The sequence below is a fragment of the Panicum virgatum genome, chromosome 9N (genome assembly GCF_016808335.1).
Source record: "Panicum virgatum strain AP13 chromosome 9N, P.virgatum_v5, whole genome shotgun sequence".
In the NCBI taxonomy this organism is placed as follows: Eukaryota; Viridiplantae; Streptophyta; class Magnoliopsida; order Poales; family Poaceae; genus Panicum; species Panicum virgatum.
The window spans coordinates 67,055,145-67,078,055 of record NC_053153.1 but is presented as its reverse complement, the minus strand read 5'-3'; the positions used below and the strand labels follow the sequence as shown (position 1 = coordinate 67,078,055).

The following is a 22,911-nucleotide window of genomic DNA, read 5'->3' as shown; positions in this document are numbered from 1 at the left end:
TGTTCTAATCCTGTAAGGGCCTTCCACAGGCCTACAATCGTGATCTTCATGTGGGCCTCATTCTCATAAGTATATCCTTGCTTATATTATTAGTGCATATTCTTAAACTTTTTCCTTTTGAGCAGGAAGACAAGGAACCGTTGTTTGATAGCGTGAAGGCCATATTAGGAATGCTTGAAGTTTGCACTGAGTTTGCTCAGAACATTTCTTTTAATTCTAAAAGAATACAACGTTCCTTGCCAGCTGGTTATCTGGATGCAACGACATTAGCGGATTATCTTGTGAAGAAGGTAAACTCCTGTTGCCCACGATGGTAGGATGGACAGTTTTATATGGCAGTCATACATATTAAAGCAAAGGAGCACGCAAAATTAACCTCATAGTTTTGTTGATGCTTTGCTATCTACTGTTTTTTTTGCTGCTTTGTTATTTACTTTAGTTGGATCAGATTATTGCAGCTAATTGTTTCTTATTTTTGCTCTTTGCAGGGAGTTCCATTCAGAACTTCTCATGAGATAGTCGGAAGGTCTGTTCAACTGTGCGTCACCAAGAACTGTCAACTAGCTGAACTTCAACTGGATGACCTAAAAGCCGTTCATCCAGCGTTTGAGGCTGATGTGTACGAGTACTTGGGGGTTGAAAATGCTGTAAACAAGTTCATATCTTATGGCTCCACTGGTTCAAATCAAGTAAAGAAGCAGCTCGAGGATTGGCGCAACCAGCTCGGGATCAGCTCATAAGGATTGGTATGAAACAAGAAATAAGCTCGCAAATCAGTGCTTGCAAGTTTTGAACGTGTATCTGAATGTCATGGACTTTCTTCTCTGCGTATCAGTCCGTGCCTTGTGGGAACTGGAATGAGTGATACAATTCTCAATTGTGTTGAGTAGCCCTGAGCCCTAACGCTTAGTCACCATTGCACCCAGCTTTGTTTTCAGCAAAGTAATCTGATTCTGTTCCATGACTCCATGTTGTGAAAAAATGGGGATTAATGTAGCTCATCTCTCCACTCGCCAGTCCAGTAATGGTTGTAATGCTCGTCACAAGCTAAGCTATCAAAGATGCTAACAAGCGACTTTTTCCGCTGCGAATGACTCTGCACTCTTTTTTTTTTTGATTAGGACTCTGCACTCTTTGTTGTGAGAGGTGATCTTAAAGTTTATTTGGATCAGGATGAGCAAAGAAATTTCGATGCACGCATGGTGGGTACAGGTACACTTCGCTCGCCGACACCAACCGTTTCTTCGACGCGTTAAACTAAAACTAGTGTCCTTCGCTGATCAGGTAAAAAAGTACGGTACAGTACTAGTTTTCTCTATTGCCCATAGTCCCATAAGTAAGTATACTGTTGGAATGTTGGGAGCTGAAAAACCAGGCCAGCGCACAGATTTCTCCAGGTCTCGTGAACCACGGACGCGGTGCGAGTTCCAGAAGAGTGCCACGATTTACAACCACCGCCGGCACGTGTCCATGTAGTCGGCGTACGTGTCACCCATTTCTCTCCTCAGGGAAGCAGGACCAGTAGGACGTCGATGTGTAGCGTAGTGACTGGCAGTGGCACCGCCTTGGGCCTCAGTCTCCAGAGTTCACCGCTTCGGCTTTTTCTGCAGCGCCCAACGTTTATCTACGCAACCGCAACGTGTGCTGCAACGGAGGCGGCGCTGCCATTGCATACGTGCTCGAACTTGCTCGTGCACTCCAGCATCTCAGCCAGCGAGAGGGGAGAGAGCGGCAGAGGAGGGAAGGAGGGAGGAAGATGAGCGGCAGCGTGGAGACGCAGGCGCGGGCGTTCGCGGACGAGGTGCGCGGCGGCGCCCTGGAGGCGAAGAACTGGATGCTGGACCTCGGCCACCCGCTCCTCAACCGCGTCGCCGAGAGCTTCATCAAGGCCGCCGGGGTGAGCACGCCGCGCGCCTCTGTTCTCTTCGCTCCATCTTGTACAATAAATCGATGAAGCCCTTCCCCCCTCCTCTCCTCTTATCCCATTTCCACTTCTTCTGCCGTGTGCTCGTGCAGATCGGCGCGGTCCAGGCGGTCGCGAGGGAGTCGTACTTCATGACCATCGAAGGTAACACAACCTCTTCGTTGGTGTTTGCTGCTGCTTGTGAACACGACATTCAGTTGTTACTTCGCTCTGTGTCTATCCCTTTTTTTATGGAGTTTTTATTGCCATGTGTTGCGCTGACTGGCTGCAGGCGAGGGAGGATCGGTGTTCGGCGCCACTGGCTCTAGGAAACGCTCGTTCCCGGATCTGAATGGTAAGTTGGTACCGGCTCTGATCTTTCAGTCGTCGGCTGCAAGTGCTTTGCTGCTGCTGCTGCTGCTGCTGCTGCTTAGCAGTGTAACCATGAGTAAATGAGTAGTAACATCCCTGATCTTGTGGTGGCAAATTGGGCAGGGACGAACAGTGGTAGCAAGTCGCCCGAGGCCATGGTAAGCCATCAACAATATTAACCGAGTTCTCTAGGTCTAGACACTAGACTGAGCCTTTTGCTTTCTTCGTGATTTCTTTGTCCTTGTTCCTCAGGTGAAAAACGTGAGCAAAGAGTCGTTGCAGTGGGGTAACACTTCTGTACTCGTTGGAATTGAACCAACAAGCATTTGTTTGTTCTCTACCGCCCGATTTTTCAGAATTTTTTTTCTCGATCTGATTTGGATGTCTTCTGCAGGACTCGCGGCTGGCGTGCACTCCGGCCTGACCTACGGCCTGACGGAGGTGCGCGGGACGCACGACTGGCGGAACAGCGCCGTGGCCGGCGCCATCACGGGCGCCGCCGTCGCGCTCACGTCGGACCGCGCCTCGCACGAGCAGGTCGTGCAGTGCGCCATCGCCGGCGCCGCGCTCTCCACGGCCGCCAACGTGCTCTCCGGCATATTCTGATTCCGTCCTGAGCCCGCCGGCCGAAGCGCAGGCGCGCCGTCGCGCTAGCTCCCATCTTTGGTGGGTGTTGGCGGCTAGTTCTGTCCGCGCCCTCTGTTGAACGGCGTACCCTAATGTTGCCATCGCTATGTTCTAGTAGCACTAGCAGCCCCCCTTCTACGATAATTTGGGGTGTTGCATCAATGTGTCATGGATGCTTTCAGCAACAGTATCTCGTAAGCGGACTGCAGTAGATGCCATTGATTTGTAGCGAAAATGGCCTCTCATGCCATATTTCAATATAATGTTTTGTCGATTAATGACACACACAACACTTGGACTAATGTGATTGTTAAGATGACTATTTTCAGGCTTTTAGGTTCAAGTGATGACAAAGAGAAGATATGCGTAGCTAGGTCCGAAGGGCCACCCCTACGGGGTTCGATTCAAGGGACAAGATTTGAGGCATTTTGCTATCATCGGTTACCGACGTAGGGCAAAATGAACTCACCGGTGCAATCACAGAGAAGGTCTGCGGGCTAGGGTTTTACACCGGATGAACCGACTACGGAAATTGTATACGTCGGTGCATTAGCATATGAAGACCGAGGAAAATGCCTACACCGGTTGAACCGACGATGCATCGGTCAATTGCATCGGTTCAGTTGTCCAGAGAGGTGGTTTTTGGTGGAATGTGAAGAAGTTACACTCATCGGTTAAACCGACGCTAATATTACATACACCGGTTGATTACATCGGTTAAACCGGCGGTACACCGGTTGATTGATAACGGCTAGTTTTTCAAGTAGCAGTTTACATACACCGGTTGAACCGATGATGGCTTTGGGGTAGTCGGATTAACCGGCGTTACGCAGTTTTCTGGCAGCTTTTCTCCAACGGCTATATTTGCTTGGGCTGCCTATATATACCCCCAAGGCCGGGTCATTTAACAGTGCTGGAGTTCAAGGAAGTATACAAGAGCTAAAGATCATCTCCAACCACCATAGGGCTTCATTGTACATCATATAGGCTTAAGCACACTTGTTAGAGTGCTTAGTGCTTGTTTAGGCTTAGTTCTTGAGAGAACTAGCTTGAGAGAAAGCCTTGCTGCGACAAGCACCTTGTGTACTCGTCGTGTGACCCTCCGACTTGGTGTGGAGTGGCAACGACACTTTGTGCGGGGAAGGAGGCCCCTACTTGGTGTTAAAGCTCCAAGATAGTGAAGACGGTGCCGTGGTGACGCTTCGAGATAGACGGTGGCGGTGACCTCGTCTTTGTGACTTGGCGTCACTTAGCCTTTGCTTGTCGGGAGCCTTGGAGGCGTGGCAAGACGGTGATCAAGCGAAGAGACTCGGCATCATACTTGTTCTGTGTGAGCAAGTGGCTGTGGACGTAGGGAGGGACTTTGGTGTTCTAACCGAACCACGTTAAATCGTGTGTCTTGGTGTCTTCACGGGAGTTTGCATATCCTCTCCCTTACCGCTTTACTTACCACATTACGTTTCCGCATTTACTCTCTCTTGCTTACCTTTATTTTTCTAGTTAGTTTGATTAGGATTGGCTATAGGTTGCAAGTCTTTTGGGGTAACTAGAGGGTAGCATAGATAAACCTTAGTCATAACTAGCATGTGTAGGACGTGTTAGGTTTATCTTATGCAATTAGATTGAGCCCTAGGTTAAAAAGCGATTAGCGACCCTATTCACCCCCTCCCCCTCTAGGGTCGAACACCCCGGTGATCCTTACAGTAGTCAATCAACTAATACATGTGCTAGTCTAATATTCATGTGTGTCCTCACATGAACTCCGACTATGAACACTTTAGAATATTCATACAAGTAAGGAGTTTCACAAATACTTCACATAAGCATTAATCAATACAAGTTGTCATCCATGAATATTTAAGGAACACTTTATTAATCATGAATACAAGGAAATATGATTGTCTCTAGGGTATATTTCCAACAGTCTCCCACTTGCACTAGAGTCAATCTAGAATGTATATAATACTCATTGCTCTTGTGTGCCTCTCATGCTTGGGCTGTGGAAGGGGTTTTGTCAACGGATCTGAAATGTTCAGGTCCGTGTGTATTTTGCATATCTTGATCTCACCACGATCGATAAACTCTCGAATGAGATGAAATCGCTGCATAACGTGTTTGCTCTTTTGGTGATTCTTTGGCTTCTTGATTTGCGCAATAGCTCCACTGTTGTCACAGTAGAAATCCAGCGGGCTAGTGGCATTAGGGAACACACCAAGCTTAATAAGGAACTTTTTTATGCAAACACCTTCCTTCGCATCTTCCGAAGCTGCGATGTACTCAGCTTCTGTTGTAGAATCGGCCACCGTCTTCTGCTTGGAACTCTTCCAGCTAACCGCACCACCATTTACTTTGAACACGAAACCAGACTGAGACTTTGAATCGTCTTTGTCGGTTTGGAAGATAGCATCAGTGTAATCAGTTACAACAAGCTCCTCCTCACCTCCATAGACTAGAAACACATTCTTAGTTCTTCTCAAGTACTTGAGGATATTTTTCACAGCTGTCCAGTGACTCTCACCTGGATCTGACTGGTACCTGCTCGTAACACTTAGAGCATAAAAAATATCAGAGCATGTACTTATCATTGCATACATTCATTGCATACATGATAGATTCAATTGCTAAGGCATATGGAACTTTGTTCATGCGCTCTCGCTCATCAGTCATCGTAGGACACTGAGTCTTGCTAAAATGTATGCCATGTGACATAGACAAGAACCCTTTCTTTACCTCTTTCATGTTGAACCGCTTCAACACTTTGTCAATGTAAATATCGTGGCTTAATCCTATAAGCCTGTTTGATCTATCTCTATAAATCTTGATGCCCAGTATGTATGCTGCTTCTCCTAAATCCTTCATCGAAAACAATTTTCAGTGAAGTCTTTATGGACTCAAGCATAAGAATATTATTTCCTATCAGCAGTATGTCATCTACATACAAGATTAGAAATGCAACAGAGCTCCCACTTTCCTTTTTGTAAACACAAGCTTCTTCTTCGTTTTTAATGAAGCCAAACCCGTTGACTACTTCATCAAAACGAATATTCCAACTCCGAGATGCTTGCTTTAATCCATAAATGGATTTTTGAAGCTTGCATATCTTTCCAGCATTGGTCGGATCGACAAAACCCTCGGGCTGCATCATATACACATCCTCGGTCAGATTTCCATTAAGGAAAACTGTTTTGACATACATTTGCCATATTTCATAATTGAAATATGCAGCAATAGCTAGAATAATCTGAACAGATTTAAGCATCGCTACGGGCGAGAAAGTCTCGTCGCAGTCAACTCCTTGAACTTGTCAAAAACCTTTTGCGACAAGTCGAGCTTTATAGATGTGAATATTTCCATCCATATCTTTCTTCTTCTTATAGATCCATTTGCACTTTATGATTCTCACACCATCAGGCGGGTCTATCAAGTTCTAAATTTGATTTTCCTTCATGGATTCTATTTCAGATTTCATGGTATCTTGCCATGACTCGGAGTCAGGGTTTGCCATCGCCTCTGCATATGTCGCAGGCTCATCATTGTCTAATAACAATAATTCTCGCATTGCGCGGAGCCTTACTGACCTTTGTGGTTGCGGAGGTGTTTCTGTTGCCATAGGCATCTCAATTTGTTCAGCTACATTAGTGTCACTTGTAGAGTCTTGTCCTATTGGCTCATCTCGAACTTCTTCAAGTTGCACCGTTCTTCCACTTTTCCCTTCTTTGAGAAACTCTTTCTCTAGAAAAACTCCATTCCGAGCGACAAACACTTTGCCCTCAGATCGATTGTAGATGTAATACCCTAAGGTCTCCTTTGGGTATCCCACGAATATGCACTTATTCGATTTGGGTTCAAGCTTGTCAGACTGAACTCGTTTGATAAATGCTTCACAACCCCAAATTTTTAGAAAAGACAAACTGGGAGTCTTGCCAGTCCATATCTCATATGATGTCTTGTCTACGGATTTTGACGGTACCCTGTTCAGTGTGAAAGCTGCTATTGCTAGAGCGTAACCCCAAAATTACAATGGTAAGTCCGATTGGCTCATCATTGATCGATCCATGTCCAACAGAATTTGATTACGTCGCTCGGAAACCCCGTTCCTTTGAGGCGTTCTAGGCGGCGTAAGTTGTGGACCGCAACTCTTCAAATGATCGCTAAATTCGTGACTCAGATATTCACCCCCACGATCAAATCGCAAGGCTTTAATCTTCTTGCCACGCTGATTTTCATCTTCATTCTGAAATTCCTTGAACTTTTTAAAGATTTCAGACTTATGCCTCATCAGTCATATCTACTTAAGTCATCAGTAAAAGTAATGAAGTATTGGAATCCTCCTTTAGCAGTCGAGCTCATTGGTCCACACACATCAGTATGTATGAGTTCTAGCAAATCCGATGCTCTCTCTGGAAAACCTGTGAACGACGTCTTGGTCATCTTGCCCAGCAAACAAACTTTGCATGTCTCGTATGATTCAAAATCAAACAAACTTAGAAGTCCATCCTCATGAATTTTCTTCATGTGTTTCTCACTTATATGACCGAGACGACAATGCCACATGTAGGTAGGATTCAAATTATTTAACCGAGACCTTTTAGCACTTATATTACAGACAGGAGAATCATCAAGATTTAAAATGAATAGCCCATTCTTAATGGACGCCAAAGCCACAAACATATTATTTTTAGAGATCACACAACCATTGTTTTCACTCGCAAAAGAATAACCATCCTTCATCAAACATAAAGGAGACACAATGTTTCGACTCAAACTAGGAACAAAATAACAATTATTAAGCTCCAAGACAAATCCTGACAGTAGGTGTAGTTGCATCGTCCCGACGGCCAAAGCAGCAACTCTTACATTATTGCCGACGCGGAAGTCAACTTCTCCTCTTTCAACCCTTCTACTCTTTGTCATTCCCTGCATCGAATTGCATATATGAGCAACCGATCCGGTATCAAATACCCAAAAAGTAACATAAGAGTCAGCGAGAAATATTTCTGTAATATGAACAACAAGCGTACCTGAAGTGAAAGAACGATTCTTCAACGAGACTAGGTACAACTTGCAGTTTCTCTTCCAGTGTCCTGGCTGGTGACAATGAAAGCATTCCTTGTCTGTAGCTGGTCCAGGTTTAGCCTTGGGTGTAGGATTTGGCTTGGGGTTCGCAACTTTAGTCTTGCCTCTCTTCTTCTTCTTCTAAGAAGAACCTTTTTTCTTGAAAGTAGGGTTATTCTGGACAGCCATCACATGGCTGCCATCTGTGCTTTGTTTGATGCCACTCTCTGCCGTTTTGAGCATGCCGCACAACTCATTCAAGCCCTTCTCAGCCCAGTGCATATAGTAGTTCGAGACGAAGTTTCCATAGCTCGGAGGCAAAGAGGCAAAAATGAAGTCAGTGGCCAACTCATGGCCAAGCGGAAAGCCCAACTTCTCCAACCTCTGTATGTAACCAACCATCTTGATTACATGCGGTCCTACTGGTGCTCCTTCTGCTAGCTTAGTTTCAGCAAAGGCCTTGGACACATTGAACCTTTCAGTCCTGGCCTGAGTCTGGAACATGTCCTGTAGCGCTACGTTCATATCGTGCGCCGCATGGTTATTCTCAAACTGCATCTGCAGCACAGGTTCCATGCAAACTAGTATGAGACAGCTCACTTGATGGTCTTTATCAACCGCTCTCCTGTAAGCATTCCTCTCAGCAGCAAGGGCATCTTCAGCAGGCTCCTCTGGCAGTGGGTTATCTAGAACATCTTCCTTGTTAGCTACCCTGAGAACAATTCTCAGGTTGCGGATCCAATCCATGTAGTTTGTCTCATTCAATTTGTTGCTCTCAAGTACGGAACGTAAAGCAAAAGGTTGGTTTTGAGCCATTGATCTACAACAAATAAATACAAAATACTAAGACAAAAATATTCATGATGGAGTAAACAACATTAAATAATTTAATAGAATTTACTCCAACTAAAATCAATATCCCTCTGTTGATTCTTAGTGATTCAAGACCCACAACTAACATGTCCACTAGTGAGCTTTTGCATCACTGTTAGAAGACGAGGTAATTCGATAAGCAACTCTTGCTAATCATATCTCATATGACTCTTGTTGTTGGGTGACATCTCCATGTCTCTCTCCCAATCTTTATGCCCCAAGGTCCTTAACCGTTAAGATGACCTTGTCAAGCTCACCAACCTTTTATGCGTGCAAGTATCCGATACAGCCTGTCTAGTCAAGGAAAACCAGTGACGCCCTAATTTCATAGACCCACCACCAATCGTACAAGACATGTGACAGTGCAAGGTTTAGTTGGTAGGGCATGATAGCTCGAAATTTGTGAGGGGTCGTTCTACTTCTACTATGACGCACGTAGTAGTAAAACATCAAGAACGGCAAGCACATATTTGTGAATCGGTATGGCCCTTGTTCTCATGGTGATCTCCATCTCCATAGAACTTGTTCGCCATGTAGATCTCCATCTTTATGGAACTTGCTCACCATGTTGATCTTCATCTCCATGTACATGTGCACCATCCTTCATGTGATGAAAAACTCTAAGAACTAGAACTTGCTATTACATTCAGAACTTGGATCATCACAGGTTGGCACACAGGCCATTACAACAAATGCAACAATTCATATGGGTCCGGCCGAATTGTCATAGTCACGACACGTAGATCATAAAACAATTACACACATGCATCACATACACATGGGGGCCATACCGATCACAAAACCTGTAAAACAGAGTTATGCGATTCCGACGTCCGAACTTAAATCGCCGAAAACTCTATCTTCTGGGCTGAATTTCACAAATCTAAATTTCGCGAAAATAGAATGTCTATTCTGAACCAAGTCTAATATTTTCTGTAGATACAAATCGATATAAAATTCGCCTCAATCCGAGTTCGTATGCAAAAGTTATGATTGTTTTACTGTAAAACACACTTTTGCAACAAATCGGAATTCGCAGTAGATCCAATCTACTGCCCTATGCATCTGGCTTATGCCCTAAGTTTCGATTCGACCAATCACATCGATCTCCAACCGCAGTGACCGGGTTTATGCGCATCACTTAACTCCGATGGCAGAAAACCGACCGGTAGAAGTATGTTGTTGCACATTCTTCGCAGCAAATTTACGAAACTAGGTCATAGATCGATCTGAAACTACGCATATCTCTATATGCACATATCCGAATCTATAACGAGACAACCCTGAATCTTGATACCGCTGTAGAAATATGGGGTAGCAAAAACAAAAATTTTCTACCACATAAACCAGGATTACTGCAGTTATAGATCACGGGATTACCACTAGATGCGCGGTTGCGGAACTTCTGTAGCGCGTCGGTGTAGTGCATATGGAAGCCGGCAGTGCAGTTGCGTGAACCTCCTCATGAACGGCTCGTCCTTGTGCAGCAAGTGCAGCACCTCCACGAAGTCCACACGTATGGGAAGAAGCGTCGCACTCCGGATTGCTAGATCCGCGAGAACGAACTAGGGCTTGATGCGCGGGAGGAGGCTTAATAGTTTCGTCTCGCGATTTCCCGTCCATCCGTGTAATTAGATTTACAATTAGATCATGTTTAGCCCTCCTAATCTTCCCTAATTTTTTTTGAAACTAAGAGCATCTCCAAGAGTGCCTAAAAAAATAAAGCCTAAAAAACTAGTTTTGGGACCTTGCCAAAAACTATTGGGAGGGAAAAAAGACCCCCTCCTCCAACAGTTCCCAAAAATTAGCTGTAAAATAATTTAATTACTGCCACATCATCCACTTAACTGCACAGCAGATATCTTTTCTCTAACTTCCAATCGAAGCAGCTTGAGCTCCTCCCTCTCCCTCTCTTTCTATTCCTCTCTCCACCGAAGCAATCAACTGCTGAAGGTCCAAGCCGAGTACCATGCGCCACTGCTTGAGCAAAACAGGCAATTAGTGTTGCTAGCAACTCAAGCCGCCCCACTTCTACATCTGCCATTCCTCCACCCACAAGCCTCGATAGCATCAGCAGCGCTACAGCTCCTCAACAGTGGAGGGCCTTGCGTCATTGCGCACTGCAGGACATATGGAACAGAGGAAAAACGGCACCCAGGGAGAAATCGCACTGCAGGGAGGAGAAGAAATCGCGCGGAATCCGTTCAACTTCAAGGATTGGGAGTGCGATCGAGCGGCACAAAAATGGCTTGAGTTTCGGTCAGTTTTGGGCGTGCGGGAATATTGGGCAGTGGTTTAGGGAACTGTTGGAGCTGCTGTTTTTTAGTTTATTGCCAAAACTACTTTTTAGAAGTATATATTGGGCACTCTTGGAGATGCCGAGCCCAATCAGCAATCCTATCTAGGTGACCGACGGCGGCCCTCCTGCCGGTGGCACACGGCAGCTCTCCTGCTGGTGGCACACGGCAGCTCTCCTGCCTCCTATTTGCTTGCTCGCCACCTCCTGCTGGCCTCCCGCCCGCTGCCTCCTGCTCCGGCGCAGAGCCTCCTGCCGTTTGTCCGCTTGGCCGCCACCTCCTGCTGCCCTACTGCCCGTTGCCTTCTACTGGCCTCCCACTCGTTCTGCGCGCCTCCTAGCGGCCGGCCGCCTGCTGTGCGCCTTCTGCGAATGATGAATAATGGTTGCAGCAAGCTTTTCTCTTTTTCTGGCTTCCAATTGTCATCAGCTTTATTTTGCCATGTTATTTTGAACTCTTTTTATAAATATCCACTAATCCAGATTCATGTGGCAAAAGGTTATAGAGGCTGTTCAGCTGATCTGATGAATAGTGTTCGGCTGGTAGAATAAATAGTATTATGTGAGAGGAAATAAGCCGAAACAAGCTGAGAGCCGATCAGTCAAACATGCTCATAGTTTGGAGTATTTGTCTCTCTTTGCGGTCATCTTTTTTCTAGTTCTTGAAATTAATAGCACCATTAGTTTCTTTTGCGTGGGATGGTCAAGTGCGTCATCCTTTTGTTTTACTTCAATAAGAGAGTGGATTGGTCAAGATAATTTCTCGACTATTAGTTTTTTGAAAGATATTTGCTATTAGTTGATGTGGCAAAAGGAGCTACTGCTAAGTCAATGGCCTCGGCCTCAGCAGCGGTTCTGTGCTGAATGTCAATTGACACAAACAAGGCGGCAGTTCCTTGGGTTTGGATCTTGGTCTTCTGTTCAAACAAACAAATCAGACCTCCTATTGAAATCGAGGGCAAGAGGGTCAAGAAGCGGCAGAAGTGAACCTAACCTCAACTCAAATTTAATGATGCGATAATGTGATTTTGCTTAAATATGATGTGTTTGAATGGATATGAGTAAATTTGTCTAAATTTATGTGTTGTATGGTTTTTTCGTTGAAAATAATATTATATAAGTTATAGGTCTTGTGGCATAATGATTGAAGAGTGTCTAAGAGATATTTTTTGAGTGGTTATGAACAAAAATTATCTTAGAAAGATGTCCTCTAGCTATTTTTTCCAACTATCGAGAATTAACCACAAAAATGTGGTTATGAATAAAAAATTATCTTAGAAGAATGTCCTCTAGCTATTTAGTCGGCATCTACGAAATTGTGGGGCAGATACGCACAACAGAAGGAGACCGGGTTCGGCGGTGCATTCACCTGGTGCGCCCTGCTGAGCGAGCGTTGAAGAGGCGGCCGTCGGCGCAGGAGTTGCCGCGGCGTACTCCGGAACTGTAGCAAAGGGGATCGGTGTACTGTTCTGTAAACAGCTAGTGCGATTTAGATCTACGGCCGTGCAGCTCATGGAGCAGGAGGCGGCTCACGGAATGCAGGTAAGAGGGAGGTAGAGACGGTGCGACCACGGGCGGCGCGGCGGGCACTAACCTGGCACGGTTGCTTGGAGCCAGAGTGGCCGCTGTGCTTGGGAGCGGGCTGCGGCTCCTGCGACGGATCAAGAACAGGTGGTGAGCTTCTCCTGCGAAAGAGGGTGCTGAGGTCACCTGGATGGCGCGGATGCGCTCTTCCCCGCGGAGGAATCGCTTCTGGCGGAGGCTCCTCCATCGGTTCCTCAGAGGAGAGGCTCTGAACAGGAAAGAAGAAGGCGTGTTTTTCTTTTTCGGTGGAAAAGCGTGATTGCCTGTTGACCTCGGTGGCGCGATTGTAGAAAGGGGTAATTTATATGCGGTCGAGGCCAGTATAAGGATTGAATAAAAATTATTTTAGAAGGATGTCCTCTAGCTAATTTTTCCAACTATCGAGAATTAACCATAAAAACGTGGTTATGAATAAATAAAATTATCTTAGAACAGTGTCTTCTAGCTATTTTTTTTCCAACTATCGAGAATTAACTGGAACGTGGGAAAACACCTCCGTGTTGGTATCAGGGTTACCCGAACCGGTGGGAACCGGTCCGGTTTGACCGGTTACCGGTCAAACCGGACCGGCCCGGTTCCGGTTCTGACCGGTATGAAACCGGCCAATATTCAAAATTCAAATTTGAAATAAAAAAATGAAAATTCCTAAAAAATTCCTAAAAATACTTGAAGGTGTGAAGAATCTAATGGTGTCAAACTTTCTCAAAAATTCGCTCAATAAGTATAGTTTGGGACATTTTTAGTTAAATCGAAAAAGAAAAGAAAAAAAAACGGACGGCCCATTAAGGGCCATCGCAAATGGGGACCTTAATAGCGCCCACAACCTGAGCTAGGGGGGTCACGGGCCACCCCAGAGTCCTCCCCACCCACCCCGAGCCCTGTCCGCAGCATCCCCTTGGCGACCGGCGTCGGAAGCCGGCAAGCCGCCTCCACCGCGCGGCCGGCCGGCCGGTAGGACCGGTAAGCCGGTCCGGTTGCGGATCCGGAGCGCCGCCCCGAGAAACCGGCACGGAGGCGCGGTAAGCCGGCCTGACAGAGCGGCTAGCCGGGCAGAGGGTCCGGTAAGCCGGTCCGACGAAGGCAAAGGTATCAAATTTTCCCCCCCTAGGATTTAGGTGGATTTAGATGATTTGTTTAAGGATTTAGGTGTATGACTTAGGTATATTTAGAATGTAGGTAAGATTTAGGTAGATTTAAGATTTAGAATGTTTTTGGATTTAGGATTTTTTGCACCATGTAATAGATTTTTTGTAGATTTGATTTAGGTGTATTAGATGATTTTTGACACTATCACTTAGGAGTTAGAATATTAGATGATATGTTTTTGTTGTCCATGTATGCAGATAGACAATGGCAGGCAGAGATGTTGTATGGGAACACGGTGAAAATCTGTATCCCGGATGGCGATGCAATTATTGTCGTACGCAGAAAGGAGGAGGTGGTGCGACTAGATTGAAACAACATTTGGCTGGGCGTGGGGCGGAGGTGGTCCATTGCAGGAATGTGCCACCTGATGTGCGGGAATTCTTTCAGCGTGAGTTGGATAGGGCAAAGAAGGCAACTGCTGACCGGGCCCGAGAGAAGTTGAGACGGGAGAAGGCTGCAGCGGAGGGAAACTATCCCGGTGATGAAGAAGATGAGGAGGCCCAGGTGCAGCGTGCCTTGGATCTATCGAGAGCGGAAGCAGAGTTTCGACGGGGGTGGAACAGAGAGGAGGTGCATATGAGCGTGGAGGGGGTATGTTATGCAGAGGATGTTTCGAAGGTCCACTTCGCAGAGGGAGAGTCCTGTGGTGGAGGACTATAACTTGGCAGCTGGTGGGAGAAGAGGAATGACGCAACCAAAGATTGATACAGGCTCCTGGACGCAGAAGGGTAAGAACGCAAAGGAAGCTATTGGTAAAGCTTGGTCAAAGTTTTTCCATATTGCAGGAGTTCCTGGAAGACAGGCTGACAGTCCATACTTTATCAGTCCATACTTTTTAAAGTCTATTGACCCAATGCTTATTTGAAGTGATTTATATTTTGCAGCTGCTGTCCTAAATTCGAGGTATGCATATACAATGGATCCAACTCAACAAATGTTTCGTGGACTCAAGGATACATTTCAGCGCATGACGGATCTCCAGAGCACCGTCCAGGCATTGCAGGAGTTTGACGTGTTTCGGCAGAAGGTTGGTGAGTATAGCAGTGACATGGCAATGCGGATGGCGATGGACACAAAGACATCCCCATGTAAGAGTTACTCCGTATGAAATTGTTATTTTCTCTATTCGAATATACTGCTTACATACTCGGTTGCACATGCAGCGTCCTGGTGGATGATGTTCGGATCAAGTACTCCAAAGTTGCAGTACCTTGCCATGAGGCTTGTTTCACAATGTTGTTCGTCCAGTGGATGCGAGCGGAACTGGAGTACTTTTGCCTTACTGCATACAAAGGTTCGCAATCGGTTGTCGCACAAGAAACTTAATAAGCTTGTCTATGTCAACTACAACCTTCGTCTCCGACTTGAGGAGGTCTCCGGCCCACAGATGCGTGAAGAAAGTGATTTCATTGACCAGCTGGCCCATCTTTCTTTCTATGATGAGAACAATCCGGTGCGGGAATGGATGGAATATGGTAGATCTAACCGGGCTCCAGTTCTGGACGAGGATGACGATGACGGCGACATCCCTCTCCCGTCCCATATTGTCAGAGATCAAATAAACGTGTCAGATCTACGTGAGGCTACGGGGAATGATTCCATCAGCGATTGGGCACGTACAAATATAGGTGACACTCACCTAGGGAAGAGAAAGTTGCAGAAGGGGCCTAAGCAGGGTGACCCGAAGCGTCGAAAGGGCAAAGGAACAGCAAAACCAGTGAGCAGCGACACCGAGACTGATGATGGCGAAGGTAAGCGTAGTCCTCCGTATCAGGAGTCAGAGGATAGCAGCTCGGCCGATGATGGTGATGATGGTGACGGTGCTGAGCCTGATGCTGGTGGTGGTGGTACTGGTGCTGATGCTGCTGCTAGTGGTAGTGGTCGTGCTCGTGGTGTTCGTTTCACAGGTATATATTGCACATACAAATAGACACATATTTCTGACTATTGACTACTAATTATGAAATATGGTTGATTGCAGGGGAAACTCAGTTCACACATGCTACTCAGGACACCGACCATGGAGCACCGCAATCGCAGAGGAGAACAGGTGGACCGACGGACTATGACAGTCCACAGAACTCTTCTTCCTCCTACAGCGATTCGAGGCACTCTTTTCACTATCTCATTCCTGACATCAGCATGCAGCCACCGACGAGATGGGTGTACGAATGGGAAGACCCCCATTTTTACACTATGTTAGTTCAGGAATGGCAGACAACATCGGCGTGGACGGGCCAAACTTGGCAACAATACAAGGCTGAGCTGCTTAGAGTGCGAGGTATCGCTTTGATGTCCACCGCCGAATACCAAACCGCGTCCCAAATGGGGGTTTTCCCATTCCTACGTTGAATTTTTATTTCATGTGTATAGGTGTATGACTCCGTATTTGTATGCACGCTTATTACTATTGTATTTGTATGAATGGTTATAATTTATTGTTTTGGTAGGGTCATTTACATTAAAATGTGCATAGCTCATGTCGAAATTTCCTTTTATTTCACACTGGGGATCCATTTTCCAAGTGTCGGAAAACTACTCTAAACTACCGGTATACCGGCCAAACCGGCCGGTATACAGGTCTAACCGGTCGGTTTACCATTAAAACCCGGACCGCCGAAAACACCGGTATACCGGCCAAACCGGCCGGTATACCGGACTATCCGACCGGCTTACCGTTGCGTACCGGTATAACTGCTGAATTTGAATTCAAAAAACCTTTTGCTCGGTTCCGACCGGTATCCGGCCTAACCGGACCGGTAAACCGGTACCGGAGCCCGGCGGTTAGGCCGGTCCGGTCGGGAATGGAAACCCTGGTTGGTATACGCATTCTAAGCATCAAAACGTAGCTAACGTCGCCCTTCCCCCTCACCGGCGTCGACCTGACCTGTGCAGCCGACAAAAATGGGTTCCCGCCTCCTAGCCAGATCAGCGGCGGCGCGCCTCCTCTCCCAACTCCGCCGCAGGACGCTAGACCCTACCCATCGCCTCCTTCCCCATGGAGCCTCCTTGGAGTCCCTCCTGGGGCCCACCGGTGACATCCCCGCCGCCGCCGACTCAGCCCTCCTCCGCTACCCAGCGCGGTGGTACTCTTCGTCCACGGCGGCGGTTTCAGAGGTGCCGATGACGGCGGACGGCCTGACGGTGGATTCGATTGCTGGCAAGGGGTGGACGATCCTCCCCGAGGCCGAGAGCGACTGGCGCAGCCACGCCGCCGCCGTCGCGCAGTCCATCAGGCTCATTAAGAAGCGCCTCAAGGTTCAATTCTCACACGACACCCCTACTTGTTCTTTTCCGTAGGGTGAAATTTGAATTGCGAAGTATTGTTGCGACACGATGTGCGTCTTAGGTACTTGGTTCTTTGAAGCATATGAACGAACATCTAAAGTGTGGTGTGTGTTTATGCTCGCTTAACTGGGTATATATCCTGTTTGAACCGGGCACTGTTTTGTTTTGTACAGTGGGGATGGATACTTGAGAGAACGAAGCAACTGGCTGTGGTGTTGGAGAAGCCAGACCTCTGGGATGATCCAGTTTTTGCTGGAAGGGTTAGCCGTGAGCACGGTGAGCTCATGGGCAAGATCAAATCAGTGAACCAGTTTGAGCAGGAATTAATTGAACACATCGAGATGTTAAGGCTCGCACGTGAAGAAAATGATAATGAACTTGAGATGGTGAGTACAGTGCTTTATTACCTGATACGTATAAAGCTTTAAAACAGCACAGACCTATGTTCCATTCATCGTGCAGACCAGCTACTTGGTTTTATCTGTCACTCTAACTGCTCTTGTAGGAAAGCATGAGGGCTTTGGCTGATATGAGAAGAAGTGCAAAGGAGAAAGAACTCAATGCTCTACTTTCTGGAGACAATGATTCTTGCTCTTGCTTCATTGAGGTTTATTTTGCATAACATCTTACTCCATTTCACTATGTTTGTAAGAATTTTGAGCGAACTGTCCTATCTAGACATCATGTACTGAAGCATTAATGCTCCTTTTATGCAGCCCTGAAAAGGTTATCAGTGGTTGATTCCTTGTGATGATGGTTTCAGGTTCAGGCAGGGGCTGGTGGCACTGAAAGCATGGACTGGGCTGCAATGGTCATGAACATGTATAGATCATGGGCCCAGCGACGGGGATATACAATCACTGTGGTAGAAGAGATGCCTGGTGAAGTAGCAGGAATCAAGGTTTATTTGTTTCTCATTAATTCCTGTTGCTGAATAAACTACTTATTCGTTAAGGCCTTTTTGCTTATCTTCTACTAGAAATGTATCCCTTCTTGGGATACATTTTGCCTTCTTCTGAGACAGTCTCTTTCTAATTCAAGTATTATATAGGTACAAAAGAACTCATACTAAACAGCTGCTATTTCCAGAGGGCCACTATCAAAGTTGACGGTGAATATGCATTTGGATATGCCAAAGCCGAAGTAGGAGTTCATAGATTAGTGCGAATTTCTCCATTTGACAGTGGGAAGCGGCGGCACACTTCCTTTGCTGCTGTTGCTGTAATCCCTATTCTTGGCGATGCCTCTAGCCGATACCAGATAAAAGACTCTGATCTTCGGATAGAACGTTTCCGTTCCGGTGGTCCTGGTGGCCAGCATGCCAACACTACTGAAAGTGCCATTCGAATTGTGCACATTCCAACTGGTATTAGCGCAACATGTCAAAATGAAAGGTAAATTTGACTTCATCTTTTTTGGATTTCAACTGCTTATTCATTTTTTTGCCAGGGCATTGAATTGTTAATTTGTCCAGCATAAGTGCAATGGTTTATTTCCCCAGGTGTTTCCTTATCAAACAGAAATGGTATTTTGACTAGTTCTTGGCTGCATGTTTATAGACATAATTGTTGTACTTCATGAGAAATGCAGATCACAACACATGAACAAGGCATCAGCAATGGCGGTGCTCCAATCTCGTCTGGACCAACTTGAGATTGCCCGCCAAGCACAGATGAATGCAGAGCACACACAGTCGCTCAATGAAATCAGCTGGGGCAACCAAATAAGATCTTATGTTCTCCATGTAAGGCTCTATTTTGAATACCCGATTAAAGTAACGACTCTAGTGATGATAAAACGTGTGACCTCTCAATAGCATGATCTGTGTTCTTGGTGTTTCCTGCTAGTCTGAGCTACTAGTCTATAAAGTTAATCTTCCTATTTCTATTTTGTTTACATACTCATCTCAGGATTTTCATAAATCTAAAAAGCAGCAGCAAACTAGTGATTACTTTTCTTTCATGCGTACATTAGTTACATGTTTTGATCTGAAGTTTCTTTCATAATCTTCCTAGTGCGATGTTGAAATAAGAGAAGGCAAAAATTTATATCATTCTTAGCTAACCAGATTTCGAAATGAGCTATTAAGTTTAATTTCTAATTATCTCTGCAACCAGACTTGTGTAGTTTTAATGGTTTTAGTAAAAGATTGATCTCCTTGCTTTTCACAGCCATACCGTATGGTCAAAGATCTCCGGACAAACTATGAAGTATCAGACCCTGACTCCGTCCTTGAAGGAGACCTAGATGATTTCATCTTAAATTATTTGTCTTCGTCACTAGATGAAGGTGATGTTAAGTGTCTGAACTGAAATCATGCTTAGCATTTTTCACGAGCACTAACCTACTGAATAGCTTGCCTTCAAAACAATACAAATGAGACATATTGTTCAAGTGATAGCAAGTTGAGATACTGCTGCAATATTTACCACATCAATGGGTACGATGGGAGCTCAAATGCTGAAAAAGTTAAGGTGCGGATAGTACACCGGTTGCAAGTGCAAAAGCGGATGAATGCTATAGTTTAGCGATGTAGTTAGGGTCTTAGAGAAGGCAGTACAATAATCACACTCGCTTCATGGCTAGTGTGTAGTTACCTTTTGTCTGTACTGCAGTTCCCGTTGGTGATGCATATTGTAAGCAGTCGTATCTACTCAACTGTAGTGACACCCAATCAGATTGAGCTGTTCTATGAATAATTTATCAATTTCTTCAGTTCCTTGCTACAGTTTATGGTTCCTTTTCCTGAACCTTATGTTTGAAATTTTTTCAAAAGGTATGATGCACCCTCAAAACTGCAAAATAATATGTTTTTGACGGCAAACTGCCAAACATTTTTTACTTCGGGTTTGTAACATGCTCATGTGCGCAGTGCTGGTCGGCCCTTACCCGCATGCGACCGTAGTTTTGGTCCTCATGGAAGCCCAATGAGCTCCTCCTGTAGTCTTGTCTTGTTTCAGTTTTGGAATAGATTAAGCTCCATTTCCATGTCAACCAAATCGGCTTGATGTAAGCTCTAGCACATCACACATCCATATTATTATTAGGGCAACGTATTTCTTTTTCCCTCTTTTAGGGCCGTCTATCCATGCATGTTAGTCCAACTGTACAGTATCCGCTGCTTCCCGAGCTAGTCCTTCAGCGTCAGTAGACTTTCGATCCATTTTCGCCCGGTATAGTAATACATATTTATACTAAAATACGCCCGTTTATTCTGCATCGGCACATGGCGCCAACTACTGTACAGACGAACGCCCAACCGGCTGGCGGCTGACCGATATTTCTACGCACGCACGCGTCCATGGAGCCACATGGCGCCGCGCGGCACCGCAGGCGTGGCATACTAGTATATAGTAGTATTTGCCTGCTTGCTCGCTTCCGGCGGCGGCTGGATCGCTCGCCACCGGGCACCGGCCGGCCGGCCGGCCGGTTGCCGTCGGGTTTTCTGTCCAGTCACGATCGTGAACGCGCCTGCAGGGCTGCAGCTAGGCGCCGTCTCAAAGCGTCATGATTTCTCAATCTACTCGAATAAACACACTCCGTTATTGTGTCTTGCTCTTGCCTACAGCAGCTCAGCAAGCAATCACGCGTACAAAACAAATCCGATGACGATCGAGAGGTTGCCGAAAATGGAGGGGGGGGGGGGGGGGGGGGGATACAGGCACTTGGCTGACAGCAATCACTTGCAGCATTTGCGCAATGGGGAAGCGAATACCATTCAAAAAAAAAGGGAAGCGAATATTCTTATTCGGGATAAAATGCTGCAGTTTTTCCTGGACTGTTAGTTGGCGCCATAATTAAGGGTCACTGATCGTATGGTGGTACAAACACATTACACATATTTAGGAAGTTTGAAAACTCACACGTCACGTGCGACTCGGTGCATCCATCTACTGCTGTGTATTTTTAGCAGCAACTAGCGTGACAGCCGAGCTGGCAGCCGATCACCACCAGCAAGTATATTCTCCAGTGACAGGCATTAACATACACCAACAACTCCGGCCGGCGCGCACCGCGTCCCGTCGACCAAAACGACGAAACTTCCAAAGCCCCGAGCGTCCACATTTCTCCGTTATGGCATCTCTGACTGGTACTGGTACTGCTGCACCGGCGACGTCAGCTGATCATATATACCGGCAACCCACCGCGGCCGCCTCGTACGTCCTTCCGTCGCCGGCGATGTCGGAGGAAGCCGACCGGCGACCGCGGCAGCAGCGGCTGCTCCCCGTCCCGATCATCCCCGTCGTGCTCTTCCTCGTCGCGCCGTTCGCCCTCTTCCTGTTCACGTCGCCCGACTTGCAGCTCCCTCGTATCCGCATCGAGTATGGCCGCACGCCCTCGGCCGAGCGCACGTCGCCGCCTCCGGTTCCCGGCGCCGACGACAGCGACGAGGAGACACGGCTCCCGCCGCCGCGGCAGCTGACGGACCCGCCCTACTCGCTCGGCACAACGGCCGTGTCAGGATACGACGCCCGCAGGGCCAAGTGGCTCCGCGACAACCCGCGGTTCCCGGCCTTCGTCGCGCCGGGGCGGCCCCGCGTGCTCGTGGTCACCGGGTCGTCGCCGCGCCGGTGCGGGAACGCGGACGGTGACCACCTGCTCCTCCGCGCGTTCAAGAACAAGGCCGACTACTGCCGCGCCCACGGCTTCGACATCTTCTACAGCAACGCGGTGCTCGACGCCGAGCTGTCGGGGTTCTGGACCAAGCTGCCGATCCTGCGCGCGCTCATGCTCGCGCACCCGGAGACGGAGCTCCTCTGGTGGGCGGACTCCGACGCCGTGTTCACCGACATGCTGTTCGAGCCTCCATGGGACAGGTACGCGGCCCACAACCTCGTCGTCCCCGGCTGGGACGACAAGGTGTACGTGGCCAGGAGCTGGCTCGGCATCAACGCCGGCAGCTTCATCATCCGCAACTGCCAGTGGTCGCTCGACCTGCTGGACGCGTGGGCGCGCATGGGGCCGCGCGGCCCCGTGCGCTACGAGTACGGGAAGGTCCTCGGCGAGGCGCTCTCCGACCGGCCATCGTACGAGGCCGACGACCAGTCGGCGCTCGTGTACCTGCTCGTGACGCAGCGCGGCAGGTGGGGTGGCAGGACGTTCCTCGAGGGATCGTACAGCCTGCACGGCTACTGGGTGGACATCGTGGACAGGTACGAGGAGATGCGGCGGAGTCGGACGCCGGGGGCCGGCGGCGAACGGTGGCCGCTGGTGACGCACTTCGTCGGGTGCAAGCCGTGCGGGGGCCGGTACGCGAGCTACGACGCCGCGCGGTGCCGGCGCGGCATGGAGCGCGCGCTCAACTTCGCCGACGACCAGATTCTGAGGCTCTACGGGTTCGAGCACGAGTCGCTCAATACCACCGCCGTGCGGCGCGTCCGGAACGAGACCGGCGGGCCACTGGATGCGGAGGACGCGGAGATCGGCCGGCTTTTGCACCCGACGTTCAGAGCTGGCAGTCGCAGGCGATTCACGTAGGTTTTAGTTAATTTGAAGATTCTTACAGGGGGAATTAACGTTGTATCTAAGGGTTTTGATTACGCTGGGATTGTATTTCCCAGCGTACAGTGCAGATTGAAGCATCATCTCTCCACGTTAGGCTAACCTCAGTGCAAGTTTCATAAATATTTTATACACATTAAATACAATGATACATCATCATTTGTGACGATATGGTAAGACAATTATGAAAAAAGAGAGTGAAGGAGATCATCAGAAATGAAACTTTGTATACAGTCTTTCCAAGACTATAAAACTGGTCGAAACT

The 22,911-nt window shown here is 47.4% G+C and overlaps 3 protein-coding genes across 3 annotated transcripts; all 3 read left to right on the top strand.

The window, feature by feature from the left end:
• On the top strand, positions 1 to 3,190 carry LOC120692070 (outer envelope pore protein 16-2, chloroplastic-like). The gene is made up of 8 exons (XM_039975281.1): positions 1 to 50; positions 126 to 290; positions 489 to 1,897; positions 2,017 to 2,068; positions 2,196 to 2,258; positions 2,399 to 2,433; positions 2,528 to 2,561; positions 2,670 to 3,190. Exons 3-8 carry the CDS (start codon positions 1,757 to 1,759, stop codon positions 2,879 to 2,881), a joined length of 537 nt encoding a protein of 178 aa, XP_039831215.1. The 5' UTR covers positions 1 to 50; positions 126 to 290; positions 489 to 1,756; the 3' UTR covers positions 2,882 to 3,190.
• Positions 3,191 to 16,692: 13,502 nt separating this feature from the next.
• LOC120691773 (peptide chain release factor PrfB2, chloroplastic-like) lies at positions 16,693 to 19,821 on the top strand. Its single transcript, XM_039974965.1, has 7 exons — positions 16,693 to 17,114; positions 17,318 to 17,530; positions 17,650 to 17,751; positions 17,908 to 18,045; positions 18,234 to 18,538; positions 18,735 to 18,888; positions 19,316 to 19,821. The coding sequence occupies exons 1-7, from the start codon at positions 16,761 to 16,763 to the stop codon at positions 19,454 to 19,456; spliced, it is 1,407 nt and encodes a 468-aa protein (XP_039830899.1). The 5' UTR covers positions 16,693 to 16,760; the 3' UTR covers positions 19,457 to 19,821.
• A 1,397-nt stretch (positions 19,822 to 21,218) lies between these two features.
• LOC120689284 (probable glycosyltransferase 4) lies at positions 21,219 to 22,622 on the top strand. Its single transcript, XM_039971590.1, has one exon. The coding sequence runs from the start codon at positions 21,219 to 21,221 to the stop codon at positions 22,620 to 22,622; it is 1,404 nt and encodes a 467-aa protein (XP_039827524.1).
• The last annotated feature ends 289 nt before the right edge of the window (positions 22,623 to 22,911 follow it).

Coding starts and splice junctions, on each gene's coding strand:
- LOC120689284 (XM_039971590.1), top strand. CDS start 21,219: ATGGCATCTCTGACTGGTACTGGTACTGCTGCACCGGCGACGTCAGCT.
- LOC120691773 (XM_039974965.1), top strand. CDS start 16,761: ATGGGTTCCCGCCTCCTAGCCAGATCAGCGGCGGCGCGCCTCCTCTCC. Junction 17,531..17,649: donor ATGATAATGAACTTGAGATG/GTGAGTACAGTG, acceptor CTGCTCTTGTAG/GAAAGCATGAGGGCTTTGGC. Junction 17,752..17,907: donor CTTGCTCTTGCTTCATTGAG/GTTTATTTTGCA, acceptor TGATGGTTTCAG/GTTCAGGCAGGGGCTGGTGG.
- LOC120692070 (XM_039975281.1), top strand. CDS start 1,757: ATGAGCGGCAGCGTGGAGACGCAGGCGCGGGCGTTCGCGGACGAGGTG. Junction 1,898..2,016: donor GCTTCATCAAGGCCGCCGGG/GTGAGCACGCCG, acceptor GTGCTCGTGCAG/ATCGGCGCGGTCCAGGCGGT. Junction 2,434..2,527: donor GCAAGTCGCCCGAGGCCATG/GTAAGCCATCAA, acceptor CTTGTTCCTCAG/GTGAAAAACGTGAGCAAAGA.